General features: G+C 41.4%; 1 protein-coding gene across 10 annotated transcripts in view; it reads left to right on the top strand.

Moving 5' to 3' along the window:
• The window catches only part of ANKHD1 (ankyrin repeat and KH domain containing 1), a gene marked incomplete at its 3' end in the record, with an annotated part of 115,094 nt that overhangs the window by 33,759 nt on the left and 59,253 nt on the right, over nucleotides 1–22,082 (top strand). For 8 of the 10 annotated variants that reach the window (XR_013922845.1, XM_080353612.1, XM_080353610.1 and 5 more), the window contains exons 3-10: nucleotides 8,945–9,101; nucleotides 11,639–11,786; nucleotides 12,638–12,785; nucleotides 13,786–14,019; nucleotides 15,519–15,613; nucleotides 18,424–18,661; nucleotides 18,867–19,058; nucleotides 20,492–20,601. Coding sequence is in view for 9 of the 10 variants with exons in the window: in XM_080353612.1 (XP_080209738.1) it covers nucleotides 8,945–9,101; nucleotides 11,639–11,786; nucleotides 12,638–12,785; nucleotides 13,786–14,019; nucleotides 15,519–15,613; nucleotides 18,424–18,661; nucleotides 18,867–19,058; nucleotides 20,492–20,601 (1,322 nt within the window). Of the gene's footprint in view, nucleotides 1–8,944; nucleotides 9,102–11,107; nucleotides 11,207–11,638; nucleotides 11,787–12,637; nucleotides 12,786–13,785; nucleotides 14,020–15,518; nucleotides 15,614–18,423; nucleotides 18,662–18,866; nucleotides 19,059–20,491; nucleotides 20,602–22,082 lie in introns of those variants that run through there. The other 2 variants (XM_080353611.1, XM_080353606.1) reach the window with 2 other exon arrangements.

Below are 22,082 nucleotides of genomic sequence, written 5' to 3'. Positions count from 1 at the left end.
GGGTGACCATGAGCCAGCACTGGGCCCTTGTGGCCAGGAAGCCAATGGTACCTGGGGTGGGTTAGAAGGGGGTGGTCAGTAGGTCAGAGAGGTTCTCCTGCCCCTCTGCTCTGCCCTGGGGAGACCACACCTGGAATCTTGTGTCCAGTTGTGGCCCCTCAGTTCCAGCAGGACAGGGAACTGCTGGAGAGAGTCCAGCGCAGCCACCAAGATGCTGAAGAGAGTGGAGCATCTCCCGTGTGAGGAAAGGCTGAGGGAGCTGAGGCTCTGAGGCTGGACAAGAGGACACTGAGGGGTGATTCATTTGTGGTGATCAATATGGAAAGGGGGAGTGTCAGGAGGATGGAGCCAGGCTCTTCTTGGTGACAACCAGTGATAGGACAAGAGGTACAAACTGGAACACAGGAGGTTCCACTTAAACATAAGAAGAATCTTGTTCCTGGTGAGGGTGTCAGAGCCTGGCCCAGGCTGCCCAGGGGGTTGTGGAGTCTCCTTCTGTGCAGACATTCCAACCCGCCTGGACACCTTCCTGTGTAACCTCATCTGGGTGTTCCTGCTCCATGGGGGGATTGCACTGGATGAGCTTTCCAGGTCCCTTCCAACCCCTGACATCCTGTGATGCTGTGATTCTGTGAAGGTTTATGGCTTGTGTTGGCTGCACATGAGGTGATCAGGTCGGACGTCTGCAGGACTTTTTGCCCATATGTTTGTTTGGAGGAATCCCATGAGACAGCAACAACTGAGTCTGTTCTAAAGGTTTCTAGAGGGAGATTTTGTTTGAGCGTAACAGTGGTGATCTGCTCACCAATCGTGTCACAAAGATGCTTCATTTACCTTATTGCATCATCTGTTTCCAGCGAAAGTGCTGAACTTTTTTTTTAATCTGAAGAAGGTGGTGGGAAAACTTCAAACTTCAAATCTAGTTCTGTATGAAAGAATCCTGTCTAGGTGATACATTTTGTAGTGAGGAAACAAACATGACATTTTGCTGAAGACTTAGAGTTTTGAGTTCCCCTCAAAATCTGGCACTTGCAGGTGGGGAGTAGCCAACAGAAAACTCGGTGCCGGTCTGAAGATGTTTATATCTTAACTAGAAGCTGGCATCTTACTGAAGCAGGATTTTGAACTATTTTGGCTTTGGGGTGGGGGTGTGTTTGTGTTTAAATATTCATTGAGGTTTATCTTAGAAAGTGCTTTTAGGGCAGAAGACAACCAGTATTTTTGATATATTACATTGGCTTTGTAATACCCTGAACTTTCACAGGCTGATAGGTTTACTACTAAAACCAACAGAAAACAGCCAAGGAGCTGAATCTCTTTGGCAACGTGTAAACTTCGGGCTTCCCACTTCGATCTGGGAATGTCACTGTGTTGAAGTCTGGTAAACACTTAATACAATTAAAAGGGATGTTCTCCTACTCTGGACTTTCCATTTGGTTTTATAAGGTGATAAATCATCTGCTGAGCTCGCTGTGCGAGGGGAGTTCCTTGCTTTGTGAAAATGGAGGAGCGATCCAGGGCAGCAGGTGTGGGACTGCAGGGATCTCAGGTCCTGCTCCCCGGGGAACGGCACTGCCTTGACACGGCTTCATTTGTAATCAGTGCGATAATAAAGAATGATACTAGCTTTCCAGAAGTATTACTGGGTGATACTAGTTGAGGTTCAAAAACTTTGGAAAGTGCTTTTGTAGAACCCTCTGTGTTTGTTGGAAAGGAGAAATCTTTTGGTTATGTTCTGGCTCGTTGTAAGACAAATCAGTCAGGCATTGTACTTTGCCCTAGTAAAGAGGAGGCTATAGGAGCACAAAAATTAGATCCGTACAGCATATGTGCTATTTAGTTTACTTGAATAATCCAGCCCTGCCTTATTTGAGAGAGTGTTGTGAATTCTAACAAGAAGTTTAGTTATGGTCAGCTGAGTCACAGTTTAAGCGTATGGACAATATATAGACTCAATCGCAGAGAGCAGGTATATAATTGTACTTCTTTCCTGCTGCTGCCTGACAAAGATGGGCTGGGGAACTACTTTAGTCTGAATGAGGATTTGAGCAGGCCTTTGAAAACATGATCAGTATGTGTCACCGTAACTTTGATTTGCATTCACATCTGTCTTTTGGGAAGAACCCTTTCTGCTGAATTGCGATGAAGGTTTCCTCTCTTGGAGTATTACACAGTTCAGAAAGGTTTGGGAAGAATTGGGATCAGGAAGGGGGGACCTAAGCAATTTAGTTAATGATATTTTCTTCTTCAAAATAATTATTGGTGTTTAAAGAGATTCTTATTATCTATGAAGCTGCATGCTGATTTAAGCATTAATGGGTAATCTCGTACATAAAGGCACTGGAGTGTGTGATAATCTGTTACGGAGTGATCAGAAAGGGTGTTGCCAAGTGGTTTAGGTATCTTTTCGAGGATGTGCCAGGCGATAATGGACGTGTTCTTGGACTGGGATGACAGGGTAAGATGATAAGCAAATTTGTTGCAACACAGAAGTATGTGGCATTTTAAATGTGTGAGAATTCAAGAACTTTGAAAGTGTTTCCGTTCAAAGTTCATTTTTATTCTGAATAAAGTGAAAGATGAGGTAAAAAGAATTATGGTAAGAGGGTATTCGCTACCAGTGTATTTATTAAGGGCAGGTCTGTCAGGAGGACGCTTGTGTGGTATGAAATTGGTGTCAAAATATGAGGTTTTTAAAGGCAAAGAAGAACCAGCTATTCCTGAATCTGGTTTATGTCATTATACAAATAATGGTAGCAATGAAATGTAGGCAGTTAAGGCAAAATACAGTGTCTGCAGTAATTAGTTGGGGGTGTGGTGGGTGTTTGTTTTGTTGTGTCATGCTTTGGTTTTTTTGTGTGTGTTTTTTAAAGATGTGGGTAGTCCAGATGCAAAATCTGAACAGATTTCAGTGCAACTCTTCTTTGTGCGTCCTCAGATTAAACTGCCGCAGGTTTCCCTTCACACGTGGTCCTTGGTGCTGCCTTAGATGTGATTAGGGTCTGTAAATATTGTGTGAATTCTTCAGCCTTACCAGAATCATAAGGAAATTTAAGTATGGCCTGCTTAATAAAGAGAACTTGAACCTTTAACTGCTTTAATGAAGAAATTTGTTTTTAAAGCCAAATGTTTTACCCCAAATGCCAATGGCATAGCTCCATCTGTACTCTTGACGTAACACAGTTTTCCTTACACAGCAAGTAAACCTTCCTTGTAACTCATATTCTTTAGCTTAGTGTGAATTACCTTTTTTTTTAGCAACACATTATCTTAAACTTTTCAAAAGCATATGAATTTTGGCAAGATTACTACACTGAATGAGCTATTAGTATTTCTCCTAATGACTATATGCAAAGAGCACTACTCAATGTGTGCTTTCTTCCTTGAGGACTTTAGTCTGAGCGATCAGCATACAATAAAACACCTTTTAATATTTAAGATATATTTAAAAAATTGTAAATGTATTGTGTCCCTCATTCTGATGTTGTAAATTAGATCTCTTGATGCAGAAACAGTGAAACTTGAAAATGGTTATTCCTTTTAATTTGTTTGGCTTTGGGCTTCTTTTTTACAAGAAAACATAGAGCCAGCACGATTCATTCTCATTTTAGATGGGCTGAAATAATTTGTCGCATCCTTGCTGAAATCTCTTTTGCAAGACTCAAATCTGTCCGTCTTTCTGTTGCTGCACGATCATATTGTCAGCAGGACCCAGGTTTGTTTTGTGGTGTGGGAGGGTGGGTTTGGTTTTGTTTTTCTTTGTAGCTGGGCTGTACTAGAAAACTGGGGAGACAAAACTGGCAGTGAGGCTGCTCTTGGCACCTTCTATCATTGCCAATCCCAGTTGCTTCCCAGCCTGGCTCCTAATTTAAGCTACTTGTTCAGGGCAACTCAAATTTTGCAAGCCTGGCTTAGGCATTAAACATGGGCAGCAGGTTGGAGCTGACATGGTGTTTTCCTGGGTTTGCTGGACGATCAGTGTGGATCTTGGTGAGTGTGCTGACAGCGCTATAATTGGGTGTACTGGCTCTCAAAATGATATAGTATGAATCTAATGTTTGGGAAAATATTTGGATGTCATGGGAGGGGAGCAAAGTGCACACTTTTTTTGTTAGTTATATGGGAAATTAGAAATCATTTTTTGTGAACACCCACAAAGCAGGAGGGTCCATGGTGGCAGAGCTGAGCAGTCTGCTGTTCAGTAGGTGACGGATACCATCTGTGATTGCTTTTGCCATTGCTGGAATTTACAGAAAATAGTACATGGTAATTTTATGCAGATGCTGCGCTGCTCCTAAGCGTTACCAGAAATAAACTCATAATGTGTGGATCAAAAGGTCCTGAGAAATCTCTTTTCTTTAGGAAAACTTCCCTTAGGTTCTACTCTTAACATGTCTGAACTGGATTCCTGTGATGTGCTGCTCAGGAAGCCATACCTGTGTTGAGAATTTGAGTTAAGCCACCTGAGACTTTACAGAACAGGGTGTGCTCAGTCCTACTTGCTGTCTTTTTGCCTTGTGGTAGCACCCATGATGTGCCAGAGTTAATACTTTGCTAGTAGAGTTATTGCTTGTGGGCACAAGGCCGTTAGCAGTTGCTTTTGACAGTCTAGAATGTCTCAGTTCTCTGAATGGGGATTCTAATAAAGAAGCTAAAACAAAGTCTCCTCTCACCTTCCCTGAACCCTCTTCACCTTGTTTGAGATGCCACTTGTACACCATGCTGATTAAAGCAGATTCTTGACATATGATTGAAGACAGACACATTTCTGGGCCACAATTCTAATGTCATTCTTCTTTTGGGCTTTTAAAGCTGTCCACATTCCTATCAAAACCTGCCTTTTTGGGGAAAAGGGATGTAAGACCTTAAGGAGGATCCCTCTAAGCTTCTGGGACCAGCAGATGATTCCATGTGAGCTGAAGTTGAGATGGACTTTGTCATGAACGTGAGGCCATAAATTGGACATGCTAGCAGGTGAACGACCTCAAGTGTGTGTTAGAACATATGGTGTGGTGGAACTGACCGTGAAGGAACATAATCGCCACCAAATCTGCAGTTTTTTGTGAGGATTATTGGATGTTACGTCTTACGCTTAGATGTTTTGATCCCTTTGGAACAATCTTCTTTGATGTTCAAAACATATATATGTTGACGCTAGTGTATGGTATGAGGAACTTAACTGTGGGTTCCATACCAGAATAATTTCCTTTTAAATTATTTTAAATGGTGATAATTATGAGCTACTAGCTAGAAACTACATTTAAGTATTTTCTTTATCCTTGACATGATTTTTTTCCGGTTAGGGACGGCAGAGCAACTGATACTCCTGTGAGAATGTTCCTTTTCTTGAAATGGAAGGGAAGGTAGTGGTTGCTCTAGTGTCGATATCTGACCTTTTCCTTTACTGCAGTGAACTTGAAACAACTTTGGCCTTGGTTATTTGTGTTGCTTCTTTAAGATTTATTCATGGCTTTCAACTTCTGTGCTCAGACTGTGAAAATACACAGACCGTTTTCAGAGAATGTAGGTTCTAATTCCTCATGGCAAAATCCCACCAGTGGTGTAAAGTTCTGCCCTTTGGGGTTTTCCAAAGACACAAACCCGGTTGTGTTCCAGTTTTTCTGAGCTGGTACAGGTATCTTCGACTGGTTAAACTGAGGCAGATCACACTGAGAGGTTACCAGCTCATTTCAGTTTACCCTAAACCTCTAACCTTTGTAGTTAACGTGGTAGGAATATAAGTCAACAAGGAAGCCCATGCTTCAAATTGGAGCGTTGATTATAGGTGTGTAGTGTCTGATGAGCAAGCTTTTCCCTTGAGAGGTGAGCTCCTTGTTCTAACATACCTCTCTAATCAACTTCAGGCTCATTTACATAGTTCAGTAGTACGGCACTAACTTGTGGAACATCTGGCATTATCTGCCACTAAGTTCAGTTGTGCTGTGTGCTGCACACTAAACCTGATCACGTAGTAGGCAGTTGTACTGGACATTTCATCTCTCTTAAACTGGTGAATTGTTGACTTGTGTAAATTCATGGAAATACACTTTTCAGATGCAAACCCCAATCTGTGTACCATAGAACTGGTGGTTCGTGGGCCAGCAGAAGGGCTAATCTGCTTGCAGATCTGGGAAATTAGAATTGTTTTCTTGGCGTACTTTTCTCTCTGATTTAGAGATGTTACTGTGTGTTACTGTGTTGGGTGGGGAGGAGCTGGGTCATCTGTTTCCAGTCAGGGAAGACTATAGTATCATCGAATGGTTTTGGGTTGGAAGGGACCTTCACAAACCATCCGTAGAACAGCAGGGATATCTTCCACTAGATCAGGTTGCTCGGGGTCCATCCAGCCTGATGTTGAGCACTGCCAGCCTTGGGCCCCCAGGCTCTGTGAACACACTGGCACATGGCTTCAGGAGAAGGTGCTGGGCTAAAGAACTGCTCCACAGACAAACCAAAGGTGTGTCCAGCTCCCTGTGCCCTGCAGGTGTTTGTTTTGTTTTGACGGGACTTTATGTCCCGCTTCTTTTACCAGCAGTAAAACTGTTTACCAGCTCCTTCATGAGACACTTCTAAGTGGAGGATAATTGCTGTTGTGCTGCTCCTTGTTAGCTAAATCTACTACTTCTTTCAGCCTTTGCTCAGGAGTCGTTTTTCTAAATCCTGTGGCTTTCTCTTGGGTACTTTTCCACCTTGCTTACTGCAGTGTGCAGCTTTGGTTGCAGTGGGCTTAGCTGAAGCCTCGCTGCTGACTTGTGAAGACTTAATTCCTGTTCTTTCCTGAGGCAGTACTTTTATGTACACTGCAAGCTAGTGTAAGCCAGCACTGCCACCAGAAATAGCTAGTGTAAACATTAGTGTAACTGCTCCATGAGCAGTCCCAGGGAAGCAGATCTGTGTAAAAACTATCACTTTCTCTGTGTGTTTGGTACTAAATTGATGCCCCAGTTCAGTTTCACAGTGACTGTCCTCTGCTCTCCCACCTGCTGCAACTGCAGAGCTGACATCTCCTTTTAAAACAACAACAAATTCAGTTGATGTTAATATGTGAGGTGTAAGCTGTGGTGTTTGAGGCTTGTTATTTATAGCCTCTCTATATTTAACAGCAGTGGCTACAAAGGTTATGGCCTCAACAACTTGGAGGTGGAAGGGGACATGCGGATGGTAGTATATGGAGTCAAGAGCCTGTGACCTGACATTTCTCTGCTCTAATTGCTCTGCAGTGCACTAAACAATCTCAAAAACCAGATGGGTGTGGTGTGGACACATCTAGTTGTAATTTCTCATTTTATCATCGAGTGGGTAATTTATTATAAACTGCTTTTCATAACGTGCTGACAGTGCTGAATTCAGCCAGAGGAGGATGCTGGAGCCAGGTCAGTGGTGCCCTTGGAGCTGACCAAGTGTGTTGGGCAGCTCAGCTCAACCATCAGAGTCTATGCTTGGTTTCAAGTGGCCAAGTAACCTCCTGCACCCCATCGAAGTGTCTGCCTTGGTGACAGGATAGGGGCTCTGCATCATTTCCAGCAACACTGAGTTTGAATAGTATAAGCCAACACTTACCAACAGTGCTTGTAGGATAATGTAACAGAGCATGCCTGGCGTATGCTGGCCTAAATTGTTTTCAGGATGGAGAAATATGGTGTGTATTGATTCTTACATTAACAACAAACAAACTAGGTGCTCTCAAACTGGGGAAATAAATTATCTGAGGACAGTGTTGGAAAATTTCAAAGTATGATTTCAGTATTCTGTAGTACCTACAAGCTGGTTTGGGGGAGAGATGGTGTAAATCAAACTCGGAGAGATATGCGCATGCCAAATAGCAAATCTGAGGTGTAAGATTTATGTCTAATTTGACCCTGTTTAACAGCTAAGGAATTGAAAAGTGACTGATTCATCACTGGTGAAGGTAGCTAATCTATAAACCAGTAACCCTTTACTTTTTGGAGCGTGTGATTTGGGGGGTGGAGATGGGGGGATACTGTTCATCAGTGCATTTCTTTAGACTATTTGCACATTTGCATATGCAAATATAAGCCCTGCCTACACTGCAGAGCCAGCTGTGCAGTGCTGTTTGCATATGTAAAATAGGTTGTTCTCAAGTTTGTGATCAACTATATAGGGTAAAACCCATGTGGAGTAAAACAGCTGTACCATAACTTTGTATCAACCATATAAATGAGTGGGATAGGTATCTGCTTCTGGTGCTGTTCTGTATTGGCCTTCAGCTTTAGTCTTGCAGCAAAAAACCTGTTTTTTAAAAAAAGAAGCTGTTAGAAAAGTTCTTTGGATAAGTATTTCTACTGTGCAATGTTAGTGTAGAGGAGGCATTGGTTATAAGTATACTTAAAATAGTTGAAATTTTGTTTCATAATGTTTGTAGCTAGAGCTGTGCAGTTTAGAATGTTAAATTATTGAGAATTGAAGCTCATAGCTTTTTAATTTTTATTCAAACTCTTAAAAAAGAAAAGGTATATTAGACATTAGTCAACTTCGTTTTGATTGGAGCTGGGTGGGAAAAGGGTAATAACTATACATTTTAAATGTATACAATTTAAATTGAAAAATTCTTCACCTGCAGAAAATATGAAACCAAGACTGGAATAATATCTGTGTCCCCACCTTCTGGTTTTGGGACTTGACCTCTGGACTTTTTCTTATTCCACAGACACTTTTATTTTTAATTCTTTGAAAGTGTGAGTTGGGAATTTGGGACATGATGAAGCTGCTAGTTGAAAAATAGTTTTCTTACTGCCATATTATAGTTAATTAAATGTTCATGTCTTAGGCAAACGTTAACAGTTACTTTTGAGTAGCTAATTTTCTGGCATGTTTGCAAATTATTTTTAACTAATAGTGCATGTGGCTGAAATCTAAACTAGTGTCTTTGCATTTCTTTTGTGTGACTTTCGTACTAACCCGACTGAACGAACGTGCACTGAAGGAATTGGTAAATTGTCCACTGCCGATGGTAAAGCCTTCGCAGATCCCGAGGTTCTCCGGAGACTGACGTCCTCTGTCAGCTGCGCGCTGGATGAAGCTGCGGCCGCTTTGACGCGGATGAGAGCAGAGAACAATCACAACGCAGGACAAGTGGACAAGTATGTATTGGTTGCTCCCCGCCCCCCCATTTTCCCAACTAGAGGATGCGAGTTTGTATTTTGAATTTCGTTTTGTAGTTAGTACTCAGTAATGGATCTGCTCTACTTCTAGTAGAAGCGAAGTTATTGAGTCTGAAGGTGTGACTACTGTCCCATAGGGTTATTGGCTTCCAAGTGTACGAGAAGAGTATATAAAAAAGTTACTTTCTAACCTGCTGCTCTTTCTATGTACTAGACAGTTGATATCTTTTTTAAAAATGGGCTGAATTCTTATCTGTAGAGGAGTTGGAGATATGCCTTTGGAAACTAAGGAATCTAGTTCATGATATTAAAAGTCAGAAGAGAATACTAATACTTAGAAGGCAGCGATTTTCCCCAGGACCTTGCTCAGGAATGTGGGGTAGAACAAAACTATATTATCAGGTAACTTTTTGTAACTGATAATTAATGAGGATGACAGTTAACGTCCGTCATGACAGAACTGAGAGTTTATCCTACATCGTCAAAAGCTTTCTGCCATGTCACTAACTTCAAAGCATCTTTAGAGGTCCTGAAACAGGTGATGCAAATAGTTCCTAAAATGTTGGGATAGTGTCACTACATAAACTGTTGAACTTCAGATCTAGAATCAAAGACGTTAAGTCTTTAAATGTCCTTTCATATGGCTAACCTCTTGGAATTCAGACTTAGGATTTGCAAAACAAAATGCTTACAGTAAAGGCAGTAATCTTGAGTCGTTGTTTAAAATATGAATACAAATATAGAACAAATAGAGTTTTATTTCCTAAGTGAATGAAGGCAGAGAAATTACTTGGGGTTCAAAACATATGAAAATCTGCTGGGGAAGTGTGCTTGAATGTAAAAAGGGAGCTTACAAGGGGTGGAAACGAGCCAGGTGGCCCATGGTGAATATAGAGACAATATCCAAGCATATAGGGGTGTGACGTGGAACGCCAAAGCCCACCTGGAGTTCAATCTGTCAGGTGGCATGAAATGCAACAACATAAAGGAGTATATCAACTGCGAAAGGAAGATGTGGGTCTGCCTCAATATATGGCAGCAGACCTAGTGATGGGGACACAGAAAAGGGGGAGGTGGTGAATGCTGCCTTTGCCTTGACTTCACTGGTGAGATTTGCTGTTAGGAATCCCAAACCCTGAGAGGAGCAGGAAGGTCTGGAGCAAGGAGGGCTTGTCATTGGTTGGCGTCAGGTCAAGGGACATTTAAACAGGTTGTAAATAGTCCAGTGAACAAGTTCATGGGACCTTATAGGACGCACCTATGAGTACTGAAGCAGCTGGCCAATGTCACTGTGAGGCCAGTGTCTATTTATTTGGAAAGTTATGGGCAGTGAGGGAGGTTCCTGAAGACTGGAAGAAAGCGAATGTCACCCCTCTTCTCAAGAAGGGCAAGAAAGAGAATCCAAGTCCTCCTAGAAGGCATTTCCTAACATAGTCACTACAAAATCACGATGGGAGGTAGTCAGCATGTTTTTACAGAGGGGAGATTGAGCCTGGCCCGAGAGCCTTCCACAATGAGACAGCTGTGTTGGTACAGCAGAGGAGAGCGGTGGATGCTGTTTACTTTGAACTCGAGCAAGTCTTTTCACACTGTACCCCACAGCATCAGTGGGACTGATGAAGTACAGACCAGAGAGAGTGGAGAGTGAGGTGGATTGACACCTGTCTGAGCTGCTAGGCTCAGGGTTGTTAGTAGCACAAAGTCCATGTGAAGGCACGTTGCTAGTGCTGTACTCCAGGGGATGGTCCTGGGACTAGTACTGATTAATGTCTCCATCAGTGGCCCATGGGATGGTACAGAGTGCATCCTCAGCAAGTTTGCCAGTGATACAAAACTGAAAGGAGTGGTTGATGGACCAGGTGCTGCCATTCAGAGGGACTTTGACAAGCTGGAGAAAGGAGCCAGCAGGAACCTCATGAAATACAGCAAAGGGAGGCGCAGTCTTGCACCTGCAGAGGAATATCTGTGCATTGGAACAGATGGGAGGCGCTGAATGGTTGGAAATCAACATCGAAGAAAGAGACCTGAGTTTCATGGTGGACAAGGAGTGGAACATGAGCCAGCAATGCACCCTTGGAGCAAAGGTCACCAGCATCCTGTGCTTCATTGAGAAGAGCATCCCAATGTCACTTGTGTCACTTTTACAAAACGTCTTGGGAATATCTCAAAGGGAACCTGGGCAGGGAGCAAACTGGGAGACGTCTTGAGGTGCCTTGGTTGACTCCTTTTGCTTAAGGATGAGTTAGTAACGTTCCAGATCTCTACTGGAAATTTGCTGTGGTAGTCAGTAGTAATTTAGATATAAGCAAGGTCTTTATCTCCATTCCACCTATGGAAATAATGTGTGTGTGTGTGTGTGTGTATATATATAAATACTTAAAAATCTGTAAGGTGTCTTTTCTAGTAAGGCTTAGTACTATTGTCATGAGTCTTAAAGACTTCTTTGTTGCATAGGGAAGCTACCCATCTATTGCAGGTTTCTTTTGAGCTTATTGTGTGGTAACTGACTTTTGCAGTCGCAGTTTGGCAGAAGCATGCTCAGATGGGGATGTAAATGCTGTCCGGAAGCTGCTGGATGAAGGAAGAAGCGTAAATGAACATACTGAAGAAGGGGAGAGTCTCCTTTGCTTGGCCTGTTCAGCAGGATATTATGAATTGGCACAAGTAAGTAACAAAATAATCCCAATTAAATGTTTGTGAAGCATTGTCTAAGGGGCTTCTTTGATAGACAAACATTTTAGCTATTCTGATTATAATAATATTTTATAATCTAACCAGTGTATCAGTTAATATTTCCTATTGAGGGCTTCCGGTTATTGTTTGTATTTTTAATGGAAAATGCTGTCATATATGCCTTTAGGTTTAATGGGCTTATCTGAGGAAACGTATCTTACGTTTTATGATGTATGTACTTTTCTGGCGTTGTTCTAGATGCAGTCAAGCCATTCTGCCAAGCAGACATTGCGAAAGGATCTCAAATAGCAGCAAAATCAAACATTACAAGTGGTTACCTTCTAAAAACTCACATCTCAGTCACATAATCACATCTGTATCAACAATGCATTAATTTTGTTAATTTTTGGCTTTTATACTTGCATATCAAAAGGCAGAATTTGTGCTTCATTGAAGATGTTAAGGTGATAATTCTCAAACTAGCCAGCTTGGACTTTTGGTGCAGGGCAAGAGTACAGGGGGAAAACTGGAAGCTTGACCCAATATGTGCTGTGGTCATTAATGCAAGTTTATAGTTTATCTGCTATCATTCTGGTTCGTGAATTGCCCTGTGACTTTTGGAAATGTCAGTGTTGCACTGGAACTTAATGTTGATTTTTAGCAGATATGAACAAATGTAAAAAAAAACCCCAAGATTTCTTGAAGCGGGGCACGGTGCGGGCAGTAATTCTCAATGGTCCCCAATGCCATTACTGCAAGGGCGTAGCATGGCTGGCCCCGCTGAACTGAAAGCAAAGTATTGGTGTTCCAAATTACTCATTAAAGTGAATTTATTTCTCTAGGTGCTACTAGCGATGCACGCCAACGTTGAAGATCGAGGGAATAAAGGAGACATAACTCCCTTAATGGCAGCGGCCAGTGGAGGCTATGTAGATATTGTTAAACTTCTCATCGTTCACTGTGCAGATGTCAACGCACAGTCTTCAACAGGTAACTGGAACGTGAAGATTAGCACATGAGACGTGCAGCTGTTCTGAACATCTGGGTTTCATTCACAAGAAAACATGACAGAAGCTATTAAGAGTAGGCCAGATACATGGTGGATGTGTTCAGAGTCTTACCTGGCCGATATTAAAGATTGTTTTTAACAGAAGCTCTAACACTGTTCCTGTGAAAAACACTGTGGTGTTAGCTGACCAGAAAAATACACTAAATTTAGTTTTTCTCATCTGTATAATCCAAAGTTAGGCAGTGAGACAACCGTGGGATACATCTGGCCAAGACCAGTTCTTCTGGTCTATTGCTTTTTACCGAAGAGGAGCTACAATTCTTTGAGCATTGAGTGTTGTCTACATTGCTGATACTTGACCACAGCTTAACTGAGAGTATTAATCTGCAGTTATATTCTACTAATATTAAGATAGAATTTAAAATTGGTTCAAATGTTTTGAAAGTCTGCACTATGAAATGTTCTTTTTATCTTGATGTTTAGCCATGTTAAGCAGAACTCAAAATTGACTGTAGCATTTAAAGCATGAGCCATATGTGATTGTCAGTCACTTCCAGTACCAGAGTTTTACATTCTAAATTGATTTTCCTCCAGCCAGTAGAAGTTTTTCAAGGGTTGACAGGATACAGTTTGAGGCAAAAGAAACCCAACCTCCCCATCGCCCCTCTGCCCAGCTCTACAATGAGCATGAAGATTATTTGTTGATCTTTTTGTGTATTTGATCTCTCTTTGCGTGCTGAGTAGGAAACATAGTAATCAAAGAATTGCTGATTTGTAATATTAGCATCTAAACTCCTTCATGTTATAGCTGTGTTGCATTTTATACCCAGCCTGAAATGATTGGCTGGAGTAACATCGCTGTGGGGTAAAAGGCTCCTGCTCGTGATGTACTTGGGTTTGTTCAGAGCTGCTCAAACTCGTTTTGTTTCCTGTGTTAGGATGGTGGAAAGGGCTTTCATGTCAAATTCTTCTTCTCTGCAGGGAACACAGCTCTCACTTACGCTTGTGCTGGGGGCTTTGTTGACATAGTGAAGGTGCTATTGAAAGCCGGTGCTAATATAGAAGACCACAATGAGAACGGCCATACCCCCTTAATGGAAGCGGCCAGCGCAGGTCATGTCGAGGTTGCAAGAGTATTGCTGGAATACGGTGCAGGAATCAACACTCACTCCAACGAGTTCAAAGAAAGTGCACTTACACTTGCATGCTATAAAGGTATTGTTTCTTGCTTTCGTTTGTGTTCTTGTTTAAATTTAAATGCTCATCCATGGTGTAGTGGTATTAAGCCTGTCTACTTGCATCCAAATGTGGTAGACATGGATTTGACGTGCTGCAGAGGAGAACTTGTGACGGGCTGCATACAGCCCTGTGCTCTGACACACCACCATCCCCTTCCCCCAGTTTTGTAGTGTCTGTTTCATTCAGATTCCACTTACCAATGGTCTGCAAGATCTGAAAACACACCTATCAGTTGTTAGGAAAATGTGAAGTTAGAACCAATGTTCCTGGAATACCCAATGGGGTGAAAATGCTAGTATTATTACTGGATACTTTTCCTTTGCTATAATTTGAGGTTGTCTATGAATTGTTATGTGTTATAAACTTTTATGGACTTCTGACTTAATTTCTTTTGCTATTTAAAGTTTCTATATAAAGTAACTTAGTACGATGGTAATCCAATGTGCTTCCAAGTTTGTTTTTTGCCTCCAAAAACCTCCGTAAAATTTCCAACAATTGTTTTTCTACTAATAGAAGTTTTAAGGATGTGGATTATTGTCATAGTAACGTCAGGTTTTGCCTGTGTGGTTAGAGTTGGAGGAACCATACTATGTATAACCCATCTGAAAACTTGCATCTGGATTTGTCATGGATTTTCTGCAGCATATAGTAGTCTCTTATAGAGAAATTTCAGTGATAATACTCCTGGATATGTTGGAGGGCCATTCTTGTTTCTTGTGGCCTAAAACTTTAGAGCAATGTAATGTAAAATCTTTATGGACTAGAGATTTCCTGTATTATCTTTGGCAAGATGCTTGAGCCAGCTTGTTTTCCTATCAGTTTATGTAAAACTAAGTCTTGTCTTGGAAGAAGATGCTCATTATAAGGATAAAATCAATAACTTGTAAGGGACAAATTCTAAAATGACAGGAGTCATAACAGACTTAAAAAACAAGTATTGGTAAAGTTCAGTAGAAGCTTTTAAAGGTAGTGTCAGATAATATGACATAATGTGTGTATCTTAGTTCTCAGAAGTGTCTGTGAATGCTATGATTAAAAAGCTTAAAGTTAAGTTCAGATCTATGTGGACCTATCTCTAAAAGATACCTCCCCCCCCCCCTCAAATGTATGCTGCCATGGAATGATTAAATGATACGTCACTTTATAATTGAATAAAGAGTAAGCACAGTCTTTTATAGGCTGAAGTCTCAAGGAAAGGTTCCTGTGAAGTCTCAAGGAAAGGTTCCTGTTGAGTAAACTTGGATTAGAGAGAACTGTCTTCATCTAGCAGTTGAGCAGCATCTTTGGGAAAGACCATCTCGTCTGACTTGCTCTCGTTCTGCATTGCTCTTTAAAAAGAACAGATTAGCGAATTATAACTTGTAAAAATTCTAACAGCAAGCTATGAAAATCTGAATTTCATTAAGTGTATTGTCCTTACTACTCAAAGTTTACGCTATTAAATTCTTATTTGTCTTGATCTGTTTCATTTGAAGGCCATTTAGATATGGTTCGGTTTTTGCTTGAAGCTGGAGCTGATCAAGAACACAAAACAGATGAGATGCACACGGCGCTAATGGAGGCCTGCATGGTAAACAGCCTTTCTTTTTACTGCTCCCTGTTCAACGAGAGAAGAATGAGTAAAAGAGATGATAAAATAAAGCGAGCCTTTGTTAACAAGCTGCTTTGGGTCTGCAGTGACCATGTGTTTTTATCATAAGAAATCCTTTACTATAGGTACCACAGGAGGCCAGGTTATCAGTCTAACTGGTCATAGAGAAAAATTATTCTAATTTTGGGGGGGTGATGTGTTGTTTTAAGTGCTCTCTGTTTCTTTTGCAGTGTAAGAGTTAGTTTTCCACCTTTGTCTTTATAAATAAGACCTCTCAGATCATCATGGTATGAGCCTTCCAGAAGTGCAGTCAGCTGGATTGACTAGCGCATTATCTTGGCCTTTCACCACTATGGGAAGAGTTTTGCATCTCTTCTTGGTTTCTGTAAATGGTGCTATGAGGTTTTTCTTTTAGAAATAAAACAGTAGATCAAAAGTAGTTTAATGCTAAGTTCTTGAGCAACTCATATCATTTCAAAGCAGTCATCGAGGAGAAACCTCCCTTTTGAAGAGCTTCATCTTGATAAATAGCATGGTGTTGTGTCAAAGTATATCTGCAACCATTGATGTCCAGACCCTGGATGACCTTTTATTTATTCTTCAAGCTGGGTAACCTCTTTGAAGAAAGAACAGGGACCTTGTTTTCATAGGAAGCCCAGCGAACAGAGGAAAGCTTAATTTGTTCCCAGTAGCCTGTAATCCTTAGAAGACAGGCTGCAATGTTCCTCCAGTCTCCCGAGAGCTGGCGGATCAAGTGTTCTTTCAGTGCAGTTGTGAGGTGATGATGCAAAGGACCAATGTCAGATTGTAACGTCTCAAGCTGTGTTGAAGTCTTCCAATAGTGAAGTGGTAATAGTATCCTCGAATAATCTTTCCCATGTGGATTCCTTCTTGGCGCTAGGCTGTCACCTAAAGGAGGTTGTAGCATGACTGCAAACTAAGTGATATCATCAGCCCGCTGTTCAGGTTTAGTAGGGTTTTGTTTTCTTTCATGGTCATACACTCCAAGCCCTGGCTTGACTTGGAGGCTGTGAAGTGTCTTGCTTGCGGAAGATAAAGTTTTGTGGTCACCTGCACGTTTTCAGCTCTTGGATATTTCAGGCTAGTTTGTATTACAGAATGTGTAGTGACCTTTAAAAGCAACAGAGAATAAGCTGGTCCCAACTCCATGCTGAATGATGGAGTTCGTTCCTTGTTATATTTTTGACTCCACCTTTGCAGAAGGAAACCATTCCACCAAGTTAGTGTGACTTTTCTCAGTCTTCACCATTTTCCAGCTAATGAGTGCTACAAATACAGGAAGCTGAGACGTCTGGTCTCTGATCACCAATTATCTTGTAAGTGCCTCTGCGTTTGAATATGTCTGTTCAAGACGGAGTGCCACACCTAGGATAACGCTGTGAGTGAGACGAGGTTGCTGTTGGCTTTTAGCCAGCTCCTCTGAGAACAACAGATGGCCTGTCTTTAATTGACACATTCGATTGCCGTCAGTCTCAGGTTACTTACTACCTGCTTCATGGTCAACTTAAGAACAGTGTTGACAGGAGCTGCGTGTTTGAGATCCCTCTTACCACCTTTTCTATAGCTCTGTGGTAGCTGTTGGAGTCACTGGCTGACAATTCTAGTGGCATCAGAATGGGGAACTGGTAGTTTGCTTGAGATTGCTGTTCTTAATACATAAGAAGTTCTTGAATTCTGGGAATTACTGGAGTTCTTAGCTTTATAGCTTTATAAATCACCCTTAGGTGATTTAGTGCCCCAGCCTGGACAGCTCTGGCTTGAACCTTGGGCAGAGGGATCTTCTAATGTCTGGTTTTTGCCCTTTAGTGTTGCCCAACTTTATTTAGATGTTCTTCTACGGCCACCACATAAAAACATCTGATACTTTCCACTGAAGTTGGAGTTCCCTTTCCATCCTTAAGTTATCCTGTTAATTGTGTATGCCGAAGAAAGATTAGTATGAAACGCCCTCAGACCCGCTATATCTCAATGAGCATCCTTCGCATGACTCGAACCTTCCGCCTTCATTAGATGCACTTTGTAACCTGTTTCAGTTTTCCAAAATCTCTTCTCCAAGTTATTCCACAAGTTTGAGTCCCAGTTTCTTAACTTATGTGGGAGGGAGAAAGCATTTGAGTTTCCTGGTGCCCGAACTTCTTGACATTTTCTTCTGAGAGGTATCGTGTGGCGCTCCGCAAACCTTAGGTGAAACATGCGGTTTTTGGTATTTGGTCTCTCTCAAGTAACTTTGCGGAGTTTAGTGATAGTTTCTTGAGAAGCCGACAGCTGCATTCATACGCTTTGGTAAGGGGTCAGACAGACTGCTCTGGCAATCCTCATTCTCTTCCCTCTATGGCAAAGATTGTTTTAGCCATGAATCAACTACAGAGAAAAAGAAAATCTTCTTTTCTGATGCTTTTTTGGGCATTTAGTCATGGAGTGGGTTTATTACTTACGGTACTTGTTTGTTATCTCTATTACTTTTGTGTCCCAGGTGTTTTGCTGGATATTTAAGAAAGTCTTATCCCATAACACTTTCCCTGCTCCCCCGAGAAAGATTAAAACCCCAACATATATTTCCTCATGCATTTAAACCTAACTTAGATGTAGGTGGAAAACTAAATGTCCGTTCGTATAACCATAAGTATGTCATAAATTGAACCATCATAAGGAAAAAGACCATGTCTTTTTAGGAACATTTTCAGACCTAGTATGATAGTAGTTGCAACCACAACGTCAGTTGACTTTAAGTGTTTCTGATTTGCATGTTGTTCGCCTTTGTTTTGTAGGATGGACACGTGGAAGTGGCGCGCTTGCTTTTAGACAGCGGTGCTCAAGTGAACATGCCTGCGGATTCATTTGAGTCTCCGCTCACTCTGGCTGCTTGCGGTGGCCACGTGGAATTGGCAGCTCTTCTGATTGAGAGGGGAGCCAACCTGGAGGAGGTTAATGATGAAGGTTACACTCCTCTGATGGAAGCTGCCCGGGAAGGCCATGAAGAGATGGTCGCCTTGCTGCTGGCACAAGGTGAGCTCACTGTTCCTTGAGCGTTTGTTGTGAAGAGCGTAGTGTTGACCATTTGCAATGAGGTATTCTGTGCAAATTCCTCTGACGTAGTGTGTGGTTTTCACTGCTCGTTGGTGTAACTACCGAGCAGCGCTGAACCACCCAAACTGTGGAGGTGATGACCCTGTGTCTGGTCAGTCAAAATAACAGCTATTTTGTTTCCCAGGGGCGAATATAAATGCGCAGACAGAAGAAACGCAGGAAACGGCTCTTACTTTGGCATGTTGCGGAGGGTTTTCTGAAGTAGCTGACTTCCTTATTAAGGCAGGAGCCGATATCGAGCTTGGTTGCTCAACGCCTTTGATGGAAGCTGCTCAAGAGGGTCATCTGGAATTGGTGAAATACTTGCTGGCAGCAGGTATGTGCAGCCCACAGGTATTATAGACTCGATGTTCTATGTGATTTAGAAGATACGCAGGCTTGATGGTGGCAGTGTTGTAAGAAGAAACTGTATTCTCAGATACCTTGGTGAGAAGAAAAAAGCGTATGTTATACCTTAATATTGTTTGATACTGTTAACAGTAGAAAGTGCCTCACTGGTTTCTGTTGCATATCTAAAATACATCAAGGTTGATTGGGAACGTTGTTTCCAGCTGACTGCATTTAGGACAAAATGTTAATACAGATCATACTTGTTTGATTTGTTACTCCTGCTTTGACTGAGCCTGATAATGTGCAGCCTGTCTCCCTGAATAACCAGCACATTAGGAATTGTGCCCTGTGAAATAGTGTGTAATACAGATTCTGGAATGTGCTGAATTTCTGCAGTGAATGAGTTTTACTAGTGCATTATATAGTAATAAAAATTAGATTTTGCTGGAGTTGGAGAGGAAATGATTCTTCAGTGTTCACCTGTCAAATTGCAGTGGTAGAGGCTAAGGAGTAGTAATACTGATCAAAATAATAAATAGAATAATAAATAAAAGGAGCTGCATTTTGGTGTGGGAGGTGATTTATTTGTATGCTCTTTTCTAAGAATAAGCATAAAACTGCCTGGATTTGTAGTTCTAGAAGGTGATACCCCCGCTCATCAAGGGACAGTAACAACTGTGAATCTTTGTGCGGTGATACCAGTATGTGACACCCGTTACGGGCTCACTTGGAATACTCCTTGCCCTCCATTGCTGATCATGTCGAAAGTTAATTGAGAAACCTGGTTTTGGCATTGGGGAGTCTCTAAATATATCTCACACCTTGCAAATAAGAAAATGGCTAATCACACTGGCTTTTTTTTTTAAGAATAATGCATTATATAGTAAGAGTAATGCGTAGTTTTCATGTAGCTGGCTTATGTGAAGCTAGGCAAATTATGTCAACAAAGTGGTTTTAAAGCAAATTATTATAAAGAAGAAATGAAATTTGTAGAAGTGTATGGTCTTGTAGTATTAATATTAATTCAATAACGTGCATTTTGTCTGGTTTTCCTTGACGTGGAGCTCCTTGTCAAATGGATAGTCTAGACAGCTGTCTGGATTCACTTTTATTTGTTATAACAACTGAAATCTTCATTGCTGTAGAGGGAGTGTAGGAATAAGTGAGTATATAGGTTTAAGCGCTGAGGTTGCCAGTCATGCCTCTTCCAAGCCTTGGCTCATCCCCTCCCCTCAGAGCATTTCTACTGTGAGAGCAATTTTTACCACGAGAGCGATGCCCTTGGGCTGTGGGAGCCGTTCATCGGTAGGATATAGATATTGTCACAGAGAAAGCGCCTTGATTGTTGTGTTTATCTGATATGAAATACTTGATAACGAGACGGCCAGTAAGAAGAAAAATGAAATGTTGTGTTTCTAGGAGCCAACGTTCACGCCACCACAGCCACAGGAGACACAGCTTTGACCTACGCCTGTGAAAACGGCCATACAGATGTTGCAGATGTGTTGCTTCAAGCCGGTGCTGATTTGGTAAGGCTTCTGCTACAGCTTGTGGGGAAAGCACTTTGTGCCAAAGCTTTTGTGCCTACAGAGCGGGAAGCTGATTTAAGCAGTTGAGGTTCATATATGGGTGTGAAAAGAGTCAGGAAAAACTTTATTGAAAGCCTGCATATTCCATTTGGTCTGAATAATAAAAGATCTTATTGAGCAATCTTTCTTCCATTAAGTGCAAAGTTTTAGCTGTAGTTTACACTTGTGACAGTTGATTATCTTAATTTCAATGTAGTTCATAAGGTGAATTGATTAGCAGGCTGTGTTTCAGCCTTGCCTTTTGTCATTAGGCTTCTTTATTATTGCTGAACTCTTGTGGATTAGAGTTTACCTGCTGCACTGCTCGAAATTCAAAATATTTTCGTGTTGGGAGCTTCTGCTTCTCTATTTTAATGCGTTACTTTTTGAACACTGTGTGTCTTTTAACTTTCTAAACAAACACAACACAAACCAACCCAAACCAGGCAATGCATTTTAAATGACCAGTGTAAGATAATCTCTTTTATTTGGTCCAGAACTCTTTTCTTTCTTATAACTCTTGGTATCAGCGTGTTGCTTTCACAGTGTTTGTTCTCTGAAATGCATTTAATCATAAGTTGTTTGCATAATTGTATTGACTTTTTTCGTATTATGCAGTGGAAGACCTAAAACTGCCTCTTCATTTACTACAGGAATATCATGTTTGTTTGGCTTTTAAGCATTAGAAAGCAATGGATACGTTAGTCTTCTAAAGGAGTTTTAAAAGCCTTAAGGGCAAAGCAGGAAAGACTCTTATTTTGGTTGTCCTTTTCATTTCTCCCACAATTCTCTGTTCTGTTTGCACTCTCTGCTTGTGTGGGGTGTGTGGTGGCTTTGGTTGGGTTTTGAGTCTTTTTGGTTGTTGTATCACTGAACCTGATAAATAAACATCTTTATGAAGTAACTTAAATTTCAGCTTTAAATGAAGTACTTTATTATTTAAGTTTATATTTACCGATACAAATTCATGTTATAATTGTGAATTAATATTGCTTCCACCCTTCTTTGTGAGTATATTTCTTTTCAGGCCTTATTTGTGCTTCTGCAGTGAAGTTCTGCTTCATATGTTTCTAGCGGGAGGAAGGTCGTGTTAATGGGGGGAGTGCGCGTTTATGGGGTTTTTGGCACACCAGCTGCACTTGGCTCAATTTGGTGTTCGGTACCAAGCATCGGCCACTTTAGTAGAGGCAGGAGAAGTTTTTGGGGTGTTATTGGATGTTTTAATGGGTTAATACAAGTTGGTTAGTACAAGCCACGAAGCGTCTCACAGTGAGGAGCAAAGCCTGAAGCAAAACCATATAAATTATTATGCATAACCTTTTAAAAACATGCAAGGGTTGCTGCTTAAATATCCCTTCAAATTGTTAGAGCTAGGCGGTTTTGATTTTTTCCCCCTCATCACTAAGGTGAGCAGTGCTCATGGCTTTTAGCATCTAGTTCTA

This window comes from Nesoenas mayeri (genome assembly GCF_963082525.1).
Source record: "Nesoenas mayeri genome assembly, chromosome: 14".
Lineage (NCBI taxonomy): Eukaryota > Metazoa > Chordata > Aves > Columbiformes > Columbidae > Nesoenas > Nesoenas mayeri.
This window is presented reverse-complemented; position numbering and strand designations above follow the sequence as displayed.